This window comes from Rousettus aegyptiacus, unplaced genomic scaffold (genome assembly GCF_014176215.1).
Source record: "Rousettus aegyptiacus isolate mRouAeg1 unplaced genomic scaffold, mRouAeg1.p scaffold_m13_p_18, whole genome shotgun sequence".
In the NCBI taxonomy this organism is placed as follows: domain Eukaryota; kingdom Metazoa; phylum Chordata; class Mammalia; order Chiroptera; family Pteropodidae; genus Rousettus; species Rousettus aegyptiacus.
This window is the reverse complement of record NW_023416293.1, coordinates 15,593,948-15,609,693: the sequence shown is the minus strand read 5'-3', so window position 1 is coordinate 15,609,693 and position 15,746 is coordinate 15,593,948. Positions and strand designations below refer to the sequence as shown.

At 61.4% G+C, this 15,746-nt stretch overlaps 1 protein-coding gene across 1 annotated transcript in view; it reads right to left on the bottom strand.

Annotated features, from left to right (window-relative positions):
- GALNT2 (polypeptide N-acetylgalactosaminyltransferase 2) overlaps nucleotides 1–15,746 on the bottom strand; it is a 67,561-nt gene that overhangs the window by 9,521 nt on the left and 42,294 nt on the right. Inside the window, exons 4-11 of the mRNA XM_036235556.1 lie at nucleotides 10,329–10,427; nucleotides 10,058–10,125; nucleotides 9,888–9,953; nucleotides 3,857–3,978; nucleotides 2,553–2,640; nucleotides 2,011–2,098; nucleotides 1,208–1,311; nucleotides 349–475 (exon numbers count right to left, since the gene is read on the bottom strand). Coding sequence (XP_036091449.1) covers nucleotides 349–475; nucleotides 1,208–1,311; nucleotides 2,011–2,098; nucleotides 2,553–2,640; nucleotides 3,857–3,978; nucleotides 9,888–9,953; nucleotides 10,058–10,125; nucleotides 10,329–10,427 — 762 coding nt within the window. The remainder of the gene's footprint in view (nucleotides 1–348; nucleotides 476–1,207; nucleotides 1,312–2,010; nucleotides 2,099–2,552; nucleotides 2,641–3,856; nucleotides 3,979–9,887; nucleotides 9,954–10,057; nucleotides 10,126–10,328; nucleotides 10,428–15,746) is intronic.

Genomic DNA, 15,746 nt, shown 5'->3' with positions numbered 1-15,746 from the left:
ACAACCGCGTCCTCCCGTAAGCCGTCCGGGGGTACAGCTCTGGGACCCCTCACGTACAGAATCACACGACCGCCCCCACGGCACCAGGTGCAGACACTGCGTCGCCCCCGCTGGCCCCCGAGCTGGCCCTCTGCAGTCAGGCTGTCCCCACCTGACCCCCGACCCTGGCCTGTCTGTCATGGCCGCCGTGTCCTTCGGAGACGGTCCGGGGAGTGGACCGATGCGGGACGTGACCTGAGACCAGCTCCCGGCACGGCTGAGTGACGGTGTCCACTGAGGGACAGGCTTCCACGCAGCTCCAGGACGACTCCTGGCCGGTGCGGTCGGCAGCGCCCCGCCCCCACTCACCGGGCGAAGACGGTGCCGCTGCCCCCCGGGAAGGTGTAGGGGTGCTGCTTCCGGAACACGTGCCCCACGCGGCTGCAGGGGACGATTTCCAGGCTGCCGCCGCACTGCCACACGCGGAAGGAGATCTCTGCGGGGGGAGAGGGGGACTGAGCCTGGAGCGACCGAAACACGTCAGAGTCTACCACACGTGACTGTCCCTAAATCTGGGGAAAACAGTTCATACAGGGGATTAAAAAAAAAAAAAAGTCAAACCAAACAGGACGACTTGCCTAGTAGTCGGGAGGGACTGACGCCAAGGCCTCGCCCGACCCGAAGCCCGAGTCGCCCACCCGCCCAGTCCCTCCGCCTGAGACGCGACCCCACTTTCCTGAGCCGCTCCCCAAGCCCTCGGAGTCAGAGGGCGTCAGAGCTGGCAAGAGCGTATCTGCGCCCGGGCATCCGCCCTCTCAGGGTGACGTCTAATGCCCGACGCTGACGCCTGCGGCACCGACGCCCGCAGCACCGACGCCCGTGGCACCGCCGCCTGCAGCACCGCCTGTAGCACCACCTGCAGCACCGACGCCCGCGACGCCCACGGCACCGACGCCCACGGCACCGCCTCCAGCACCGAAGCCCACGACACCTGCAGCAATGATCTGCAAGCGCGACACCTGCTTCTGCACGTGCCGGGCCCGGCCACGTCCAGATGGTCTCTGACGCCTTTAAAAGCGCCCCAGCCGGTGCCCTGCAGGCCACAGGGTCCTGTCTCCGTGTCCCGTCAAGGCCCCCATTCTCGTCGTGATGCTGACGGTGGGCAGGAGGCCGGGGCCTCGCCAGCACTGGACAGCGCTGGGCGCCCGAGGCCGCGGGCCATACGTACCCAGGTTTTCGCCTCCCCACACGTCCATCATCATGTCGTACTTCCCCAGTTCTTCGAAATAGAGCTTGTCCATGACGAAGAGCCCGCCGGCAATCATGGGGGTTCTAAAGAGGGGGGAAGGGGGCCAGAGGTCGGAGAGCGAGGCGAGGTCCCCGGCGGTGCTCGCCAAGGTCACGCCTGTCACGCAGATGGCAGCGGTGGGTGTCGGGGGCCCCTCCGCTCCAGCACCGCGGTCCTCACACGCCCCACAGGGCGGGTGGCCGCGAGCACCGGCTGGCCGCGCTGACGCCCGGCAGGTCCCCGGCGGACCACACAGCGGCCATCGCGGCGCTGGCACCGCCACGGGGGCGGGCCCGTCACACGGACCACGTCCCCGGCGGCTTGGGCAGGGTTCCCGAGCCCCTGCCGGCAGAGACGCGTGAGGACGAACCCAGCGTCCCGTGCTGCCGAAGCCTGCGGCGCACCACGGGCCCCGCGGCCATCGGTCGCGTGCGGCCACGCCCTCACCTAGCAGTCACAAGCCCTGCTCTGAGAGGCCACCCAACCCCAGCACGCACCCCACTGCGGGGACCCGAACGCCAGCCGGACGGGGGCAGCAGAGGGGCCGGGGCCGAGGGCATCGGCCTACCTGGCCCACGCGAGAAGGATGAGGACACAGAGCCGTGTGTCTGTCTTAAGGACGCACACAGACTTCACAGAGCACCGAACTCTGATCTGCCGGCAGGTGCCGCGGGCCAGACGAGGGGCCGCGGGCCAGGGCCGGGGTCTCACTGCGGGGGGCGCCCGCGGCGTCTGGCACTTACTTGATGGGGGCCACGGGGTTCCCCTGCCGAGCCCGTCTCTGCTCGGGCGTCATGTAGTCCCACTTGAAGACCAGGTTCCAGTCGAAACCTGCCAGACACAGGGAGAGACGCTGAGGACGGCCGTCCGCTCCGCGCGGCTGGACAACACTGGCCCCTCGACGGGACCCGCCGCACACCCCACGGGGCACGGGGCGCAGCGCGGGCGGCACGGCGGGGCTGTGCACGGGGCCCCGCCCCCCACGCCTGGCGGGGCGAGCGCGGACATCCCCCGATTAAAAAGACAGAGCTGTGCTGGGCCCCACGGGTCACGCAGCCAGGGGAGGTGTCAGGAGCAGGAGGGCAGGGAGCACGGAGCTGTCCCAGGGGAGCAAGGCCGCCCCTCCCGCCGGGCTCGACCTGCTGAGCACGAATGCCCCCCGCTCGGGGCACGGGCCGGCTCCGTGAGAGAGCGGTCACTGTCCCCGGGACGCAGAGGACATGGCGCCCAGGCCCGAGCGGGCGGCCGTCACTGTCCCCCAGGACGCGGGGGGCGCGGCACCTACCGCCTTTCAGGTCCGCAGAGGCCCCCACGTACTGGAAGTTGTCCATGTTGATGACGTCGATGATCGGGGACACGACCCGCGTCCTGTCCTGGGCGCAGAGGAGACAAGGGGAACATCAGGGCACGAGCCGCGGGGGCCGCACCGCTGGCCGGCTGCCCGCCCCACCCCCGGCCGGCAGCCAAGCCCGCGTCTGCCACCGCGCGGGCGGGTCCCTGGCAAGAGGCGCCCGCGGGCAGGGGGCGGCATGGCCTGTCCCCTCGGCTGGAGCCTGGCTGACACCGAGGTGTCCCCAGGGCCCTCTTCTGCTTCCCGAACGTCAGGGCGGCAGCCGCGCCGGCTCCCTTCCGACGGGACCGAGCCCAGCGCCCTCGGATCAGCTGTCCGGACTCAGACGCCACGCGGCGCGTGAGGGACGGGCTTCTGCGGCACGGGGGTGTGACGTGGACTGACCCAGAGCCATGCGGCAGAAGCGAACGCGTCCACCGGCAGCTCCGGGCTCTGCACCTGTCCCAGCCCGTGACAGCCTGTGCCCAGGCGGAGGCGGCTCTCTAGGCCACACCCACCGGTCTGCTCAGCGTGTGACACAGGCCTTTCCACGCTGCTGCCCTGTTTAAATTCGCACGGTTGGCGTTGGTGACAGACTGCTCCGGGCCTGTGGCTAAGTGTCACTTGAGCTGTTTAAATGCCCGCACGAGCCAGAAACCCGTCAGGAGCAGAATCGGCAGGGCCGAGAACTCTACGCGCCAGGGGAGCAGGCGGGGGACTCGGTTCCCACACCGCCCGGAGGAGGGGGGCAGGTTCACAGGGAACACCCGCTCCGGAGTCCACCGCCCAGCCCGTGCCCAGGGGGACGCCCCCCCACCCCCGCCTCCCGGTGGCCACGGCCCCAACCCCTCCCACACGCCACGCGCCGCGGCCCCTCCCCGCTCACCGCGGCCACGCGCACCCGGGACGGCCCTCCCCCGTCAACGCAGCACGCCAACCCTGCACTGCGAGGCCACCTCCCCGCTCACCGCGGCCCACGCCGCCACCCGGGACGGCCCCACAAACCCCTCCCCCTCGCCACGCGCCGCGGCCCCTCCCCGCTCACCGCGGCCACGCGCACCCGGGACGGCCCCTCCCCCTCTCGCACGCCACCTGCCGCGGCCCCTCCCTGCTCACCGTGGCCACGCGCACCCAGGACGGCCCCTCCCCCTCCCTCAGGGCCACCTGCCGCGGCCCCTCCCCGCTCACCGCGGCCACGCGCACCCGGGACGGCCCCTCCCCCTCCCGCACGCCACGCGCCGCGGCCCCTCCCCGCTCACCGCGGCCACGCGCTCCAGCAGGGGCTCCAGCCAGTGGTCGTTGCACTCGCAGTGGCTGTCCAGGAAGGTCAGGACCTGGGCCTGCGCAGCGTCAGCCCCCCGAACCCGTGAGCGCATGAGGCCTGGGACGAGAGAGAGGGGCGTCACCCCGCAGGGCTCCGCAGCCCCCCGCAGACGCGTGGGGGGTGTGGTGGGGGCGACGCACTCCTGCGGTCGCAGCCACGGCCTGAACACGCGCCCGGTGACTCGCGGGCGGGAGGGTGCTGCTCGGAGACCTGCTGCCCCCGGAGCGGACCCCGGCGGCCGTCCGCTCAGCACGTGGGGCGCGGGGCTCTCGCGCTGCCTCGCCGGCCCAGCGGTGCGATTCCTGGCTGACGGCGCTAAGGCCGGTGTCGCCAGCTCCGTGAGTGCTACCGGCGCCAACATTGGTGACAATGACTTAACGGCAAGTGTTGCAAATATCTCCGCCTCCTAAGACCTGTCACGAGCCGCGGAGCACAAACGACAGGGCCTGTATTTCAGCTTTTACACAAAATTAGTTACACTACTGGTCGAATTACACAACTCACATACCTGCGACCTGTTAATGATTTACGCCTTTATTACCACACACGGTCTTTCTGTAAATAGCACAAGTGTCCCTCGACCACGCGGTAAATGGCGGCTCGGTGTACGGGGCTTCAACCTCGAAGGCCATGTGCATAGTCACAGCCGGTGAGGACGAGGGTTTCAAGCTCCTTTACAGAGTCAAATGGGTCTTCAGGGACTCTCGCAGCGCTGCTCGCCGGGGTGGGGAGCGGACGGAAGGCTCCCGGTCTGGATTCGGACTGGGCAGAGCCTGACCCAGGCAGCAGCTGCAAACTCCGAGCAAGCAGAGAAAGCAACTACCGGAAGGGCCGGCGAGCAGCCAGCAGCAGACAAATGAGGGCGGATTCAACTCTCCGAAGAAGGAAACCGCAGCGTGAAATCCACGGTCACAGGGCACTGCCCCCGACAGCCCTCTCCGGCCCGCTGCAGCACAGCCTTCCTCGGTGTCCGAGGACAGGGCTCGGGGCTTCCGGAGTGGCTGCGAACGGCCGGGAGACCCTGGGAGGCCAACAACAACCTTGCTCAAAACCCATGGCTGACTCCCGAACGCGCGGGGGACCCCGAGGCGCCTGTGCAAGGAGTAATTCAGGGGGCAGAGGACCGAAATTTCTGCTGGGATCCTCCACCCCGACAGTCTGGAACTTGGGTCCCAGCCAGTCAGAAGGCCAGGTAGACACCTCAGTACTATGTGAACCCCAGAAGGGACATATCCAGGAAGGCGGACTGTGCACCCAAGACATACACATCCTAGCAAAGTACGAAGCAAGCCGGCACAAGCCCAAGGTCATCAGCCGGCGGTTTACCTGCCCAGTATAGCAGAGATCAGCACTCTTTAAAGAAAGATAAGAGAATGTAGTGTCTCTGCAACATATCCTTCACAATGTCCGTTATAAAATTAAAAAGTACCAGGCGTGAGTAAAAATAGGAAAATGTGATCCATGTTCAGGAGGAAAAAAGCCAACAGGAACTCACCCTGAGATGACCCAGATGTTGAAATTAACACATGAAAAATTTAAACCAGCTGTTATAACAACTATGTCCAAGAACTCAAAGGAAATGGTAGTTGTAATGAGTGAACAGATGGGGACTCTCAGCGGAAAAATGAAAACTATAAGAAAGAATCAAATGGATACTCCAGAGCTGAAAACTGCTATTATTTGAAATGAAAAATTCACTGACTGGGTTTCACAGCAGATTGAAGACGGCAGAATTACCAGTGAACCTGAGGATGGATCAATAGAAATTGATCTATCTGGTGAACAGAGAGAAAAAACATTGAAAGAAAAAACACCTAAGTGACCTATGGGGCAGCATCAGGTAGTATAATTCACATCCAAAAATGAGGCAAAAAAGAAAAAAAAAGAAAAAAGAAAAGGCCAATAATTACCCAATTCGGGGGGAAAACACCAACTTACATATTTGACAGGATCAGCAAACTCAAAGCAGAATAAATACAAAGAAAACTAAATCTAGGCACATCATAATCAAACTGCTAAAAGACTAAGGAGAGAGGGACAATCTGGGAAAAAACCTGTAACGTACAAAGGAACAGGACAGATGACAGCTACGTCCTAAAGAGAAATCACAGGCCGGAAGACGCTGAAAGGACATTTTCAAAACACTGAAAGAAAAACTATCGGTTAACCTGGAATTCTACTCAGAGAAAATATTCAATAATGGATGAAGAAAGACTGTTCAGACAAACAAAAGCTGAAAGATTTTGTTGCTTATAAGAAGAAAAAGGAAGTTCTAAAGGAAGTTCTTTGGTTTGGAGGGAAATGCCACTAGATGGAATCTATGCAAAGAAAGGAAGATTCTGGAAATAAAAAATACGAGGACACATTTAACAGTCCACATACGTGTGTGTGTGTGTGCGCGCGCGCGCATGCCCGTATATTCTTAATTTCTTTAAGACGACTGGGTATTCAAAGGAAACATTTTAACATTTTATTGGGAAGTTTAAAATACATGTAGAAGAAACACAGGATAACATTATATAAGATAGGAACAGAGATGGAATTAAACAGTTGCAAGTTTCTTGCATTTTATATAAAGTAGGTTAAGACGTTTGTTGCAATCCTCGAAGCGACCACTAAAAAAAGTACAGTTAAACAGCTACAAGAAGAACTTGGATGGAATAATAAAAACATTTCAAACTACATTAACTATGTTACAAAGCTATAGTGATCAATACCATATGACATAAAATCGGACAGAGATCAATGCGACAGAACAGAGCCCAGACGTAAACACGTGTGTATACAGTCTACTGATTTACAACAAAGAAGCCAAAACCACAGGTCGGGAAGGGACGGCTGCTCCAATGAACAGCGCTGGGGACACTGGACCCGTCTCACACTGACACGCAAACATTAACTCCAAACGGATCAAAGACTCGAATGCGAGACCTGAAATCATAAAGCTCCGAGAAGAAAACGTGGGCCGTGAGCTCATTCGCATCAGCTTTGGTGATGACTTTTTTGTATTTGACACCAAAAGCAAAGGCAACAAGAGCAAAATATACAAATGCAACTATATCAAACTAAAAAGCTTCTGCACAGCAAAACTGACAACAAGAAACACGAACCATCCACAAAATGAAAAGGGAACCTACGGGACGGGAAACGGTATTTGCAGATCGCATCTCTGATAAGGGGCTGATGTCCAAAATACATGAAGAACTCATGCAGTTCAAACGGCAAAAGAAAAAAAAACACAAAACAAAGGCGGGAAACACACACACAACCCCAAGTAAAACGTGGGCGCAGAGACTGAGCATTTCCCCAAAAGCTCCACAGGTCCCGCCAGACGAACAGGTGCGCGAAAAGATGCTCCGCATCACTCACTCTCGAACGCGGATCGAAACCGCAGCGAGGTGTCGCCTCGCACCTGTCGGAACGCCCGCCATCCACGGACCAGACGTGAGTGCTGGCGAGGGCGTGGAGAGCAGGGGCCCCGCACACGGCTGGTGCGTGTGCAACGGTGCAGCCGCCGCCGAGGACAGCGCGGAGTGGCCTCGGAGGACTAAAACGGGGCCGCCGTGTGACCCAGCGAGTCCATGTCTGGGGTCCATCCCTCGCCGGGACGTGGGCGCGTCAGTGGATGAGCGGATAAAGCACACAGGCACACACGTGTGCACACGGACACACGGCAATGCTCGGGCATTGGAGAAAGAAAGGAAGAAACCGGCTTGTGGCAACGCGAACGGACCTCGAGGCCATGACGACGAGCAGAGTCGGCCAGACAGGCCGGGGACGCTGTAGACGCCACCTCTGCGGGGACTCCAAGTCCGCGGAGCTCGAACCGAACGGGCCGGCGGGGGCCGGAGGCGGGGGCTCGGGGTGCGGGGCGGGCGAGGTGGCCGACGGCACACGCTCCGGCCGTGCGTGGAGAGGAGCGAGCCCCGCACACGTGACGTGGCTCGGTGACACACGCGACGTGGCTACGCGCGTCCCATCAGAGAAAAGCCGTCGCCGTGATGGCGAGAGGCGCGCCCGGGCCGGGGCGGGCGCTTCGCGCCACGCGCGAGTCACGTTGCATGTCGTCCCCGTGGACGAACGCGACGCGAAGATCGCAGGCAGTCCCGGAGACGGCAGGGCCGCAGGGGCAGGGCACGTGGACGCGGAGGGAGGCGCGCAGTGCGGGCCTGGCCCCCGCCCCGGCCCGATCGGCCGCGAGGCCCCCGCGCTCCGGTGCTCCGTCCGCAGAGCGGGGTCGGGCTTCGGCTTCGGAGCACCCGGGATCGCAGCGCGGACGCCCGGGCCTCGCCCCTGGAAACCCAGACGCTGCTGCTGCACTGTGTGGGGGGCCCAGGTGGGTCACCCTGTGAGTCCCTGGGGACTCCAGTGAGTTACCGGACCAGGAACTGCGGGCCCAACGGCAGCCGAGCACGGAGCCTGAAGCCGAGACGGCGCCCACACCACCCACACGGCTCTGCGGCTGGGGCACCGTCCCCGGGGGGCGCCGCGGGCAGCGCACGCACAGGTGTTCACGCACGCAGGGCACACGCGCACGCACGCAGGGCACACGCGCACACACGCGTGCACAAGGCGTGTGCACACAGGTGCGCAGAGCCCCGCACACATGCAAGACACACGTGCACACACACACGAGCACATGGATACATACGACATGTACACGCTGCACACACGTGTAGACACGCAGACACGCACGCGCAGCACACACACACACACACACACACGAGACAGGGCATGTGCACAACTCTCTCGCCGTCACAGCGCCCGCTGCTCCACAGGCCCCCCCCCATAATCTGGCCTCGCACAGCCCCCCCAACACGCTCCGCTGCGGGCTCTCCCCGCGTGAACCGCCCGCCTCGCCGCGAACGGGAAGCTCACGCCGGAGCGTCCTCTGATCTGCGAGTGGGGCAAAGGTGGCTGTGATCTGCCAGCAGTAAAACGCCAGCGCGAAAATCACCTTTCCACCCCTCTTCTCTTCTCGCCCCCCGGCCCAGCGGACACTTTGGGTTTAAAGGCAGACGTCATCGCGCAGCCTGTTCAGGGCCGAACGCGACGCGAGCTTCTGGCCGACCCTAAGCTCGGGGGCCAGACGTGACGCAGCCCAGAGCCCGCTCGGGGACGAGGCCGGTCGCACCGTCTGCGTCGGGAACGTCCAACGACCGTGAGGCTGGTCAGAATACGGCGCCGAGGACATCACTCGAACGGGCTCAGCCACCCCCCTGGCTGAGGAGATCCCCGCCGAGGGCGGCTGCAGGCCTGGCTCCCGCCGGGCCGCCCGGGAACTGCAGGAGTGTGCGGGATCAGAGCCCGTCCGCCACCCCAGGACTGCGGGCGTCCCCCAGGGGCGAGGGGTGCGGGGCGGGGCCCATGTGCCCTCGCCCTGCAGACAGGCCTCTCGGGACCTGGGAGGGGCCCGGGGTCCAGCCGCTGAGCTCGGGATGCGATTTACACCGTGCCCGAGGCTTCCTTTCCAGACACTTCAAAGCAACGCTCTCCCCGCAGAGTCTCCTAACCACGACGGAGGACGCGGGGGGCCCCGCTCCAGCAAGGGTGGGCCGCCGGTGGGGGGAGCCCGCGCCCCGGCCCTGGGTGGACGCCTGCGGGGGGCCCCGCTCCAGCAAGGGCGGGCCGCCGGTGGGGGGAGCCCGCGCCCTGGCCCTGGGTGGACGCCTGTGGCGGCTGCCAACCTGCCCTCCGCTGACGGACTCATTAAACGCCTCGTTGCTAAGTCTGTTTTCCTTCTAAACGCCAGCACTCGGGGGACCAGAAGGCTTCTCAGGTTGTGAGAGAGAGAGAGAAGCTAAGCACAGAAATGAAAACGCCACGTGACGTCCCGTGCTGGCTTACGGACCAACCGTGTCCACGACTCAGGCCTCGCCCGTGCACCGGGAGAGCCTCCCCGGAGGCTGTGGCCGAGGCCGTGGCTCACGGTGCCGCTGTCTTGGCGTGGCAGGAGGCGGCCTTACCTTCCCGCCGGTCATTCCTGAGCACGCGCACTTTCTCGATCTTCCCCAGCAGAGCGCCGTCTTCGGCTGCAAGGGAAGCGCAGGGCGCCTGAGCCTCCGGAGGGGCCGCCCCGCCTGCCGCCCCCACCCCCACCCTACCCCCGCCGCGGCCGCGGGCCTTCGCCACTCACGGTCGTTGCTGTAGTCGTCCACCAGCACGATCTCCCGGATGAGGTGGGGCGGGCTCTTCTTCAGCACGCTGCGGAGACACACAGGCCGAGGCGGTGGGCCTCTCGGGGGCATCACCCGGGGAGCGAGATCCCGCATTCTGGCCCGAGCCCAGCCCCCCCTCGTCCTGCACAGTCAGGGGACCCCCTGCCCGCTGTGCTGGGGACGCAGTCTGCGCGCAGCATCTCCGCCAGGGAACCCGCTGGGAGCCGTAACAGGCCCTCCCGGCCTCACCTGACCACGGTCCTGAGCAAGGCCGACCTGGCTTCGTTGTGGAACGTTATGACCACGCTGGTGGCCGGCAGGTCCACCCGCCACTGCTTCCGCTGACACCTGATGGGGGGAGAGAGAGGCCGCCCTCTGAACCGCGGACCCAGACGGGCCACCCCTGGGGAGCCCAGGCAGGTCGGCCCTCCAGGACGGACCTGTCTGCAGAGGGCTCTGGCCTATCCTGAGACAAAACGACAAGAGGACAGAAGGAAACAGAAAACGCAGCCCATGGAAATGTTTTCAAGGACGAAAGGTTCCCGCGGAAAGTAACCCATCGAGACCATCTCTGCAGCAGGTTGGAGGGGAGCGTGTTCAGATGCCGCGGGATCCGTCCGCTGCCCCGCGCGGACCCCTCGAGAGGCGGGCCCCTCACGGCCCGGCGTCGCCCTGGGGACCGAGCCGCCGCGTGCTGCTGCCCCCTTGTTCCCGGCTTTGCCGGGCGCCAGGAAGCCCTGCGCGGCCGCACGGAGCTGCACTGGGAGCTGGCGCCACCCCGGCCCGCCTCCCAGGACGCAGGGGGCGGGGCTCAGGCCGGGTGGGTGAGGGTCGGCAACGCCTCGGGGCTCGGCGCCCAGGGTGAGGCCAGGCCGGGGAAGGCCAGGCGCTTCTCCCGCCTCGTGGCTGGAGACAAAGCCGGCAGGCGGGGCCGGGCCCAGCAGAGCCCACGGGGCCCCTCGAGGCAGGCTCCGAGGCCTCGGGACCCTGGGACGCGGCAGCTGGCGAGGACCCGGGCAGCGGTCCCACTGTGGTGACAGCCCAGCGACGCCACCGAGGCCAGCTCAGAGGAGGCTGGGGACGCGCGGCAGGTATCAGCGCCTGGGGTGGTGAGGGTGAGTCGTGCCGTGTGCCTCAGGGGGGCAGGGCCTCTCAGCGCCACGCGACCCCCCACGTGGGCGCCAGCACGGAGCGCCCCGCAGCCGAGCGGTGACCACCAGCACCGACACCCGCGAAGCGTCCACAGGCGGCTTGCGAGCCCGCGCGGCCAGCTCCCCGGCCGTGCGTGTGGCCCACGCCTGGGCCCCGCTCCCACAGCTCGGCGTCTGAGTGGGGTTTGGGGGCAGGACAGGTGTCTTCCGGCCTTGGAGCTCGGCCTCGCCGGGCACATGCACTGCCGGGGGCCACAGGGGTGCTCCCGCAGCTGTGGACGGCGCCCGCCAGCGCACCCCGACTTCTGTCCTCACCAGAAACACTGCTTCAAGAAGCAAATTCTGAAAATGGCCAAGAAAATCCACGTGATCAAAAAGCACTCAGGTCAGAATCCCGAAATGGGCTCTTCGTCCACAGCAGGCACGTGGCCGGCCTGGCGCTCACCGACGGCCGGAACCTGGTACCGGCGGCCGTCGGGGGGAACCCGCTCCGGATCAGCACCGGGCCCAGGACACGGAGGGCCGGGCGGCTCGGCTTTGCTGTTCCCAGTCTCGGGAATCGGCTCACAGACAGAGAGTCTGCGAGGCTCCACGCTGGTGCAGAAGCCACTCCGCCCGCAACGCGGGAGCCACCAGCCACGCAGCCGGCCTCAGTCCGCAGGGCGGGGATGCCGAGCCCTGCAGAGGTGGTGGCCCGGCCAGCGCCGGCCCCGTGAGAGCTCAGGAGGAGGCGGCGGCGTTTCCAAGCTCAGAGCCGTCGGCCTAACGAGCCAGTCACGTCCGAGCCTCTCGTCCCCTTTTCTCTGCGGGGGACACCGGCGGCCCCAGGGGCCCCGGCGCCCACACTCGGTGCTCACCGGACTGGGACTCGTCACGGCCCACGAGGCACGGCTTTTGCTAGGAGCTGGCAATCAGGGAATCTGCGAGGGGCCCCATTTTTCAGTAAAAGCCGAGGACTGGGTCTCACACACGAGGGAGGCGTGTGAGCACGTCAGCATAGGAACGCGGACCCTAAGCCCCCACCGTGAGCCAAGAGAACGGGGGGCTCGGAGCGTCTTTAAAAGGCGGCGGATGCTCTCGCCGTGAAAGGCGTGTGGCCGCCACGCACCCCGGCGGCTCCAGACATAGCAGAGGGGCCCAGCATGGGGACGGGGCCGGCCGTGGGTCAAGCTCATGTGGCCCCCTGGTCACTCCTCGACCAGTACAATGGAGACTTTAAATGCCGGACACGCGAAGATGCTTTTGAAAAATCCGTGATTCAGGTTTAGACTTCTCTGAGGCCACACGGCTACCGAAATCCGGACCCTGGTGGAAAACCCGGCTGATCCCAACAGCGACGCGCTCCTCGGCCCTCGGGTGACGAGTGGCGGGCTTGGGGCGGGCTCGTCTTTGACGCAGACGTCACACGCCAGGCTGGCGGGGGCGCTGAGGAGACGCTCGGACGCCCGTCTCGGGCGGGGCGGCTGGGGCTCTGCTGACCACGGGAGCGGGGGCTTGTCCCCGCAGCTCGCCAGGCTGGGCCGGGACCCGTGCGACGGGCCCTGGAGACCCTGGTTACCGGCTGTGACCTCGAGCCGCTCCTCGGCTGTGGAAATGGCCCTCGCAGTCTTACATGGTTACTCGGAATAGCGACTAAAAGCGTGTGGAAAAGGCCTCTGGAAACGGAAGGCCCTGGATGCTAGCGCAGTGGTGGCCGCCCCCGTGGGGGTCAGAGTGACACTCTCCCTAGGAGCTGGAAGATGGGGCCACCACGCGGGGCGTGAGACACGCTGCCCAGCACGCCGCGAGGCCCGAGGGGCGCACACTGCGACGACAGAGACCCCCAGACCCACCCGGGGCCACGGAGGGGCTCCTGGCGAAGAGCAGGGCCACACGCCCGGCGAGGTGACCGTGACGGCCAAACGCAGGTCGCAGGAAGACACTCGGGGCACACGCCGCTCCGCCTCCCCGACACGCCGGCTGCCTCGGAGGTCGTGAGGAGAAGAACACTGAGCAACGTGCCTGATGCGTCGTTCAGCACCGTTTCATGTCAATACTAAACAGGCGTCTGTGACGGACAGGACGGGGAGGAAAGTCACAGACGGCGGGACCTGCGCGGTCTGCTCAGGTGCGGCCCCTCTGGGACGCCGGCCGGGCCCCCGGAGGCGCGAGGACCCCGCCACCCGGAGCCTCCGACGCCCAGCCCCGTCCTGATCCGACTGCAGCCGCCTCGGACTCCGCGGGACGGAATTCAGGGACGTGCGCTGGACGCTTTCAGCAGCCACGCAGAAGGTGCACGGGACGACCGGAGCGGCTTCAGGCTTCTCAGGGACGACACTGAACAGACCACGAAATAACAGGCGCCGAGTTTCGAAGGGAAGAAAAAGGCCCCGGAATCCTGAGCGGTGTGAAGCCACCGATTCCCGCAGGAAGACAGTGGAGGGCGACTCTCAGCGGAGCAAGGCCACGGAGGGTTCCAATGCCCGGGGCCGTGTGAAAAACCGTGCGAAAATCTGCCCTAAAAAAAATTTTTTTCTTTTTAATCAAGACTCAATTTATGGCGTAAAATGGTAGGATGCGATAAAACTATTTCAGCAGTATAGTCCAACAGGCTTGTGTAAATACGGTCACACGAACGAAAATTCTTAAAAGATAATTAGATAAAGTTTTACAAATTAAACAAAACCCAATTTTAATAACATTATGTGCCTAATCCCAGGTTAATCAACAAAACCAGAGTAATTTTTCATCTTAAAATACATCCTGTTTCATTCTTGGCGTTAAACCAGCGTGTCTTTCATTATCGAATTTGTGGTGAATTTTTAATAGACACATAAAATTACAGCTAGTGGGAATGGACACGGGAAGCACTTTCTTAATCACTGGAGGGAGGAAAAAAAACATCTAACAAAAAAGACCAGAAACGTTAAACACGTTTTCCAGGTCAGAGGATGAAGGAAATGGTGGAATGAACGACAAAACTAAAAAAACAGACGGGGCGGCGGAGCGGGCGCCGAGGGGCCGAGCGCCGGGTGCACTGCGGGCCGTCGGGCTGGACTAACAGTAAAATAAAACGCTCGGTTGCTTACAAAAGACAAACCTAAATCAAGACGACACCAGGAAAAATAAAAGCCAAACCCCACGAAAACAGAAAAGCACTAATAGAAGACAACAATATATCAAGAATAAAGCAAAGTAAAGTAGGAGATTGTTACACAAAGCAAACATACGGCAGAAAGGAAAAATGTTGATTGCAACGCCAGAGGATAATTTAACATGATGGTATAATCCAAAAGGAATATAGAATTTCTATTTCCCAAATCACAGTATTCAAACATGTCATGTGAACTTTCTGAGAAATAAGCAGAAACTCATAAAATTGCAGTGGAGGCTTCAAACTCTTCCATCGAGTGGCCTTATTCCGAATCAGGAGGTTCTGAATGCCGTTAATCGGGTTGATTTAACATGTAAACTTTGAATTAAGTTTGATAATTTGTATCTTTCCAGAAGCACAAACTTCACTCAACTACCAAATTTATGGGCAGTGTTACATGTGTATTCGTGTAAACAGAGTTTAACATGTAAACTTAGCAACAATTAACAGACGCCACGTGCCTGTAAAAAGGCCCGTCAAGTGTTGATGGAAATGGGAGGTAAAGGCAGAGGTCTCTAGGCCAGGCCCAGCCCCTCGGCTTCGGGCCCCTGCCTCACGGGCGTGTAGCAGTGATGCATTCACAGTGCTCCGTGAAGTGGCAGGAACAGAAGGCTCGGGCACACGTGCCCTGCCACAAGGAAAACCCCACACAAGACGAGGAAAATCAAGCTGTGATGTTGACCACACCACAGTGAAGGGAAAGGAAAAAAAAAAAAAAAGACTTATGTGCAAACAAGTAAAAAGAAAACAAAACCAGTTTCTTACATTTTTGAAACTCTTTCCTAAATAAGCATGGCATTAAAAAGGAAACCAAAAGTAGAATCCCGGCTGAATGAGAAATAACAATGTTTCAGTAACTTAAAATGCTTAACGTTAAAATTATAACACTGCATTTCAGAATATGCAAGACACAGCCAAAGCTGTGCTCACAAACACACGCGACTGACGAGAAGACTGAATTCTGATGAGGTGGCAGGGGATGGGGGGGAGGGGGACAAAAGCATCGGCTGACAAGAACACGCGAGAAAAGAAACAAATGTTTCAATTTACACATAACCCCAGCATTTGGCTCTTTAAGTAACGAAGGAGACAAACCACTGGCATTTCTAAACAAGGACAAGGACTTGAGTGCATGCACATGTAACACTGCCCATGAATCCGATAATTGAGTAAACTGTATGCTTCTGGGAAGATACAAATTACCAAACTTAATTCAAGCAAAAAATTTACCACATGTCAATATCCATGAAAGAATGTTTAAAAGTCATCAAAGAATTACTTTCAGACAATAAACAGTGCTGGCTTTAGATGACTTACCAGTGAATTTCAAGAAAACTCCTTTGTAAATAAGTTTCTAGACATTCGTTCTAAGTCCATTTTACA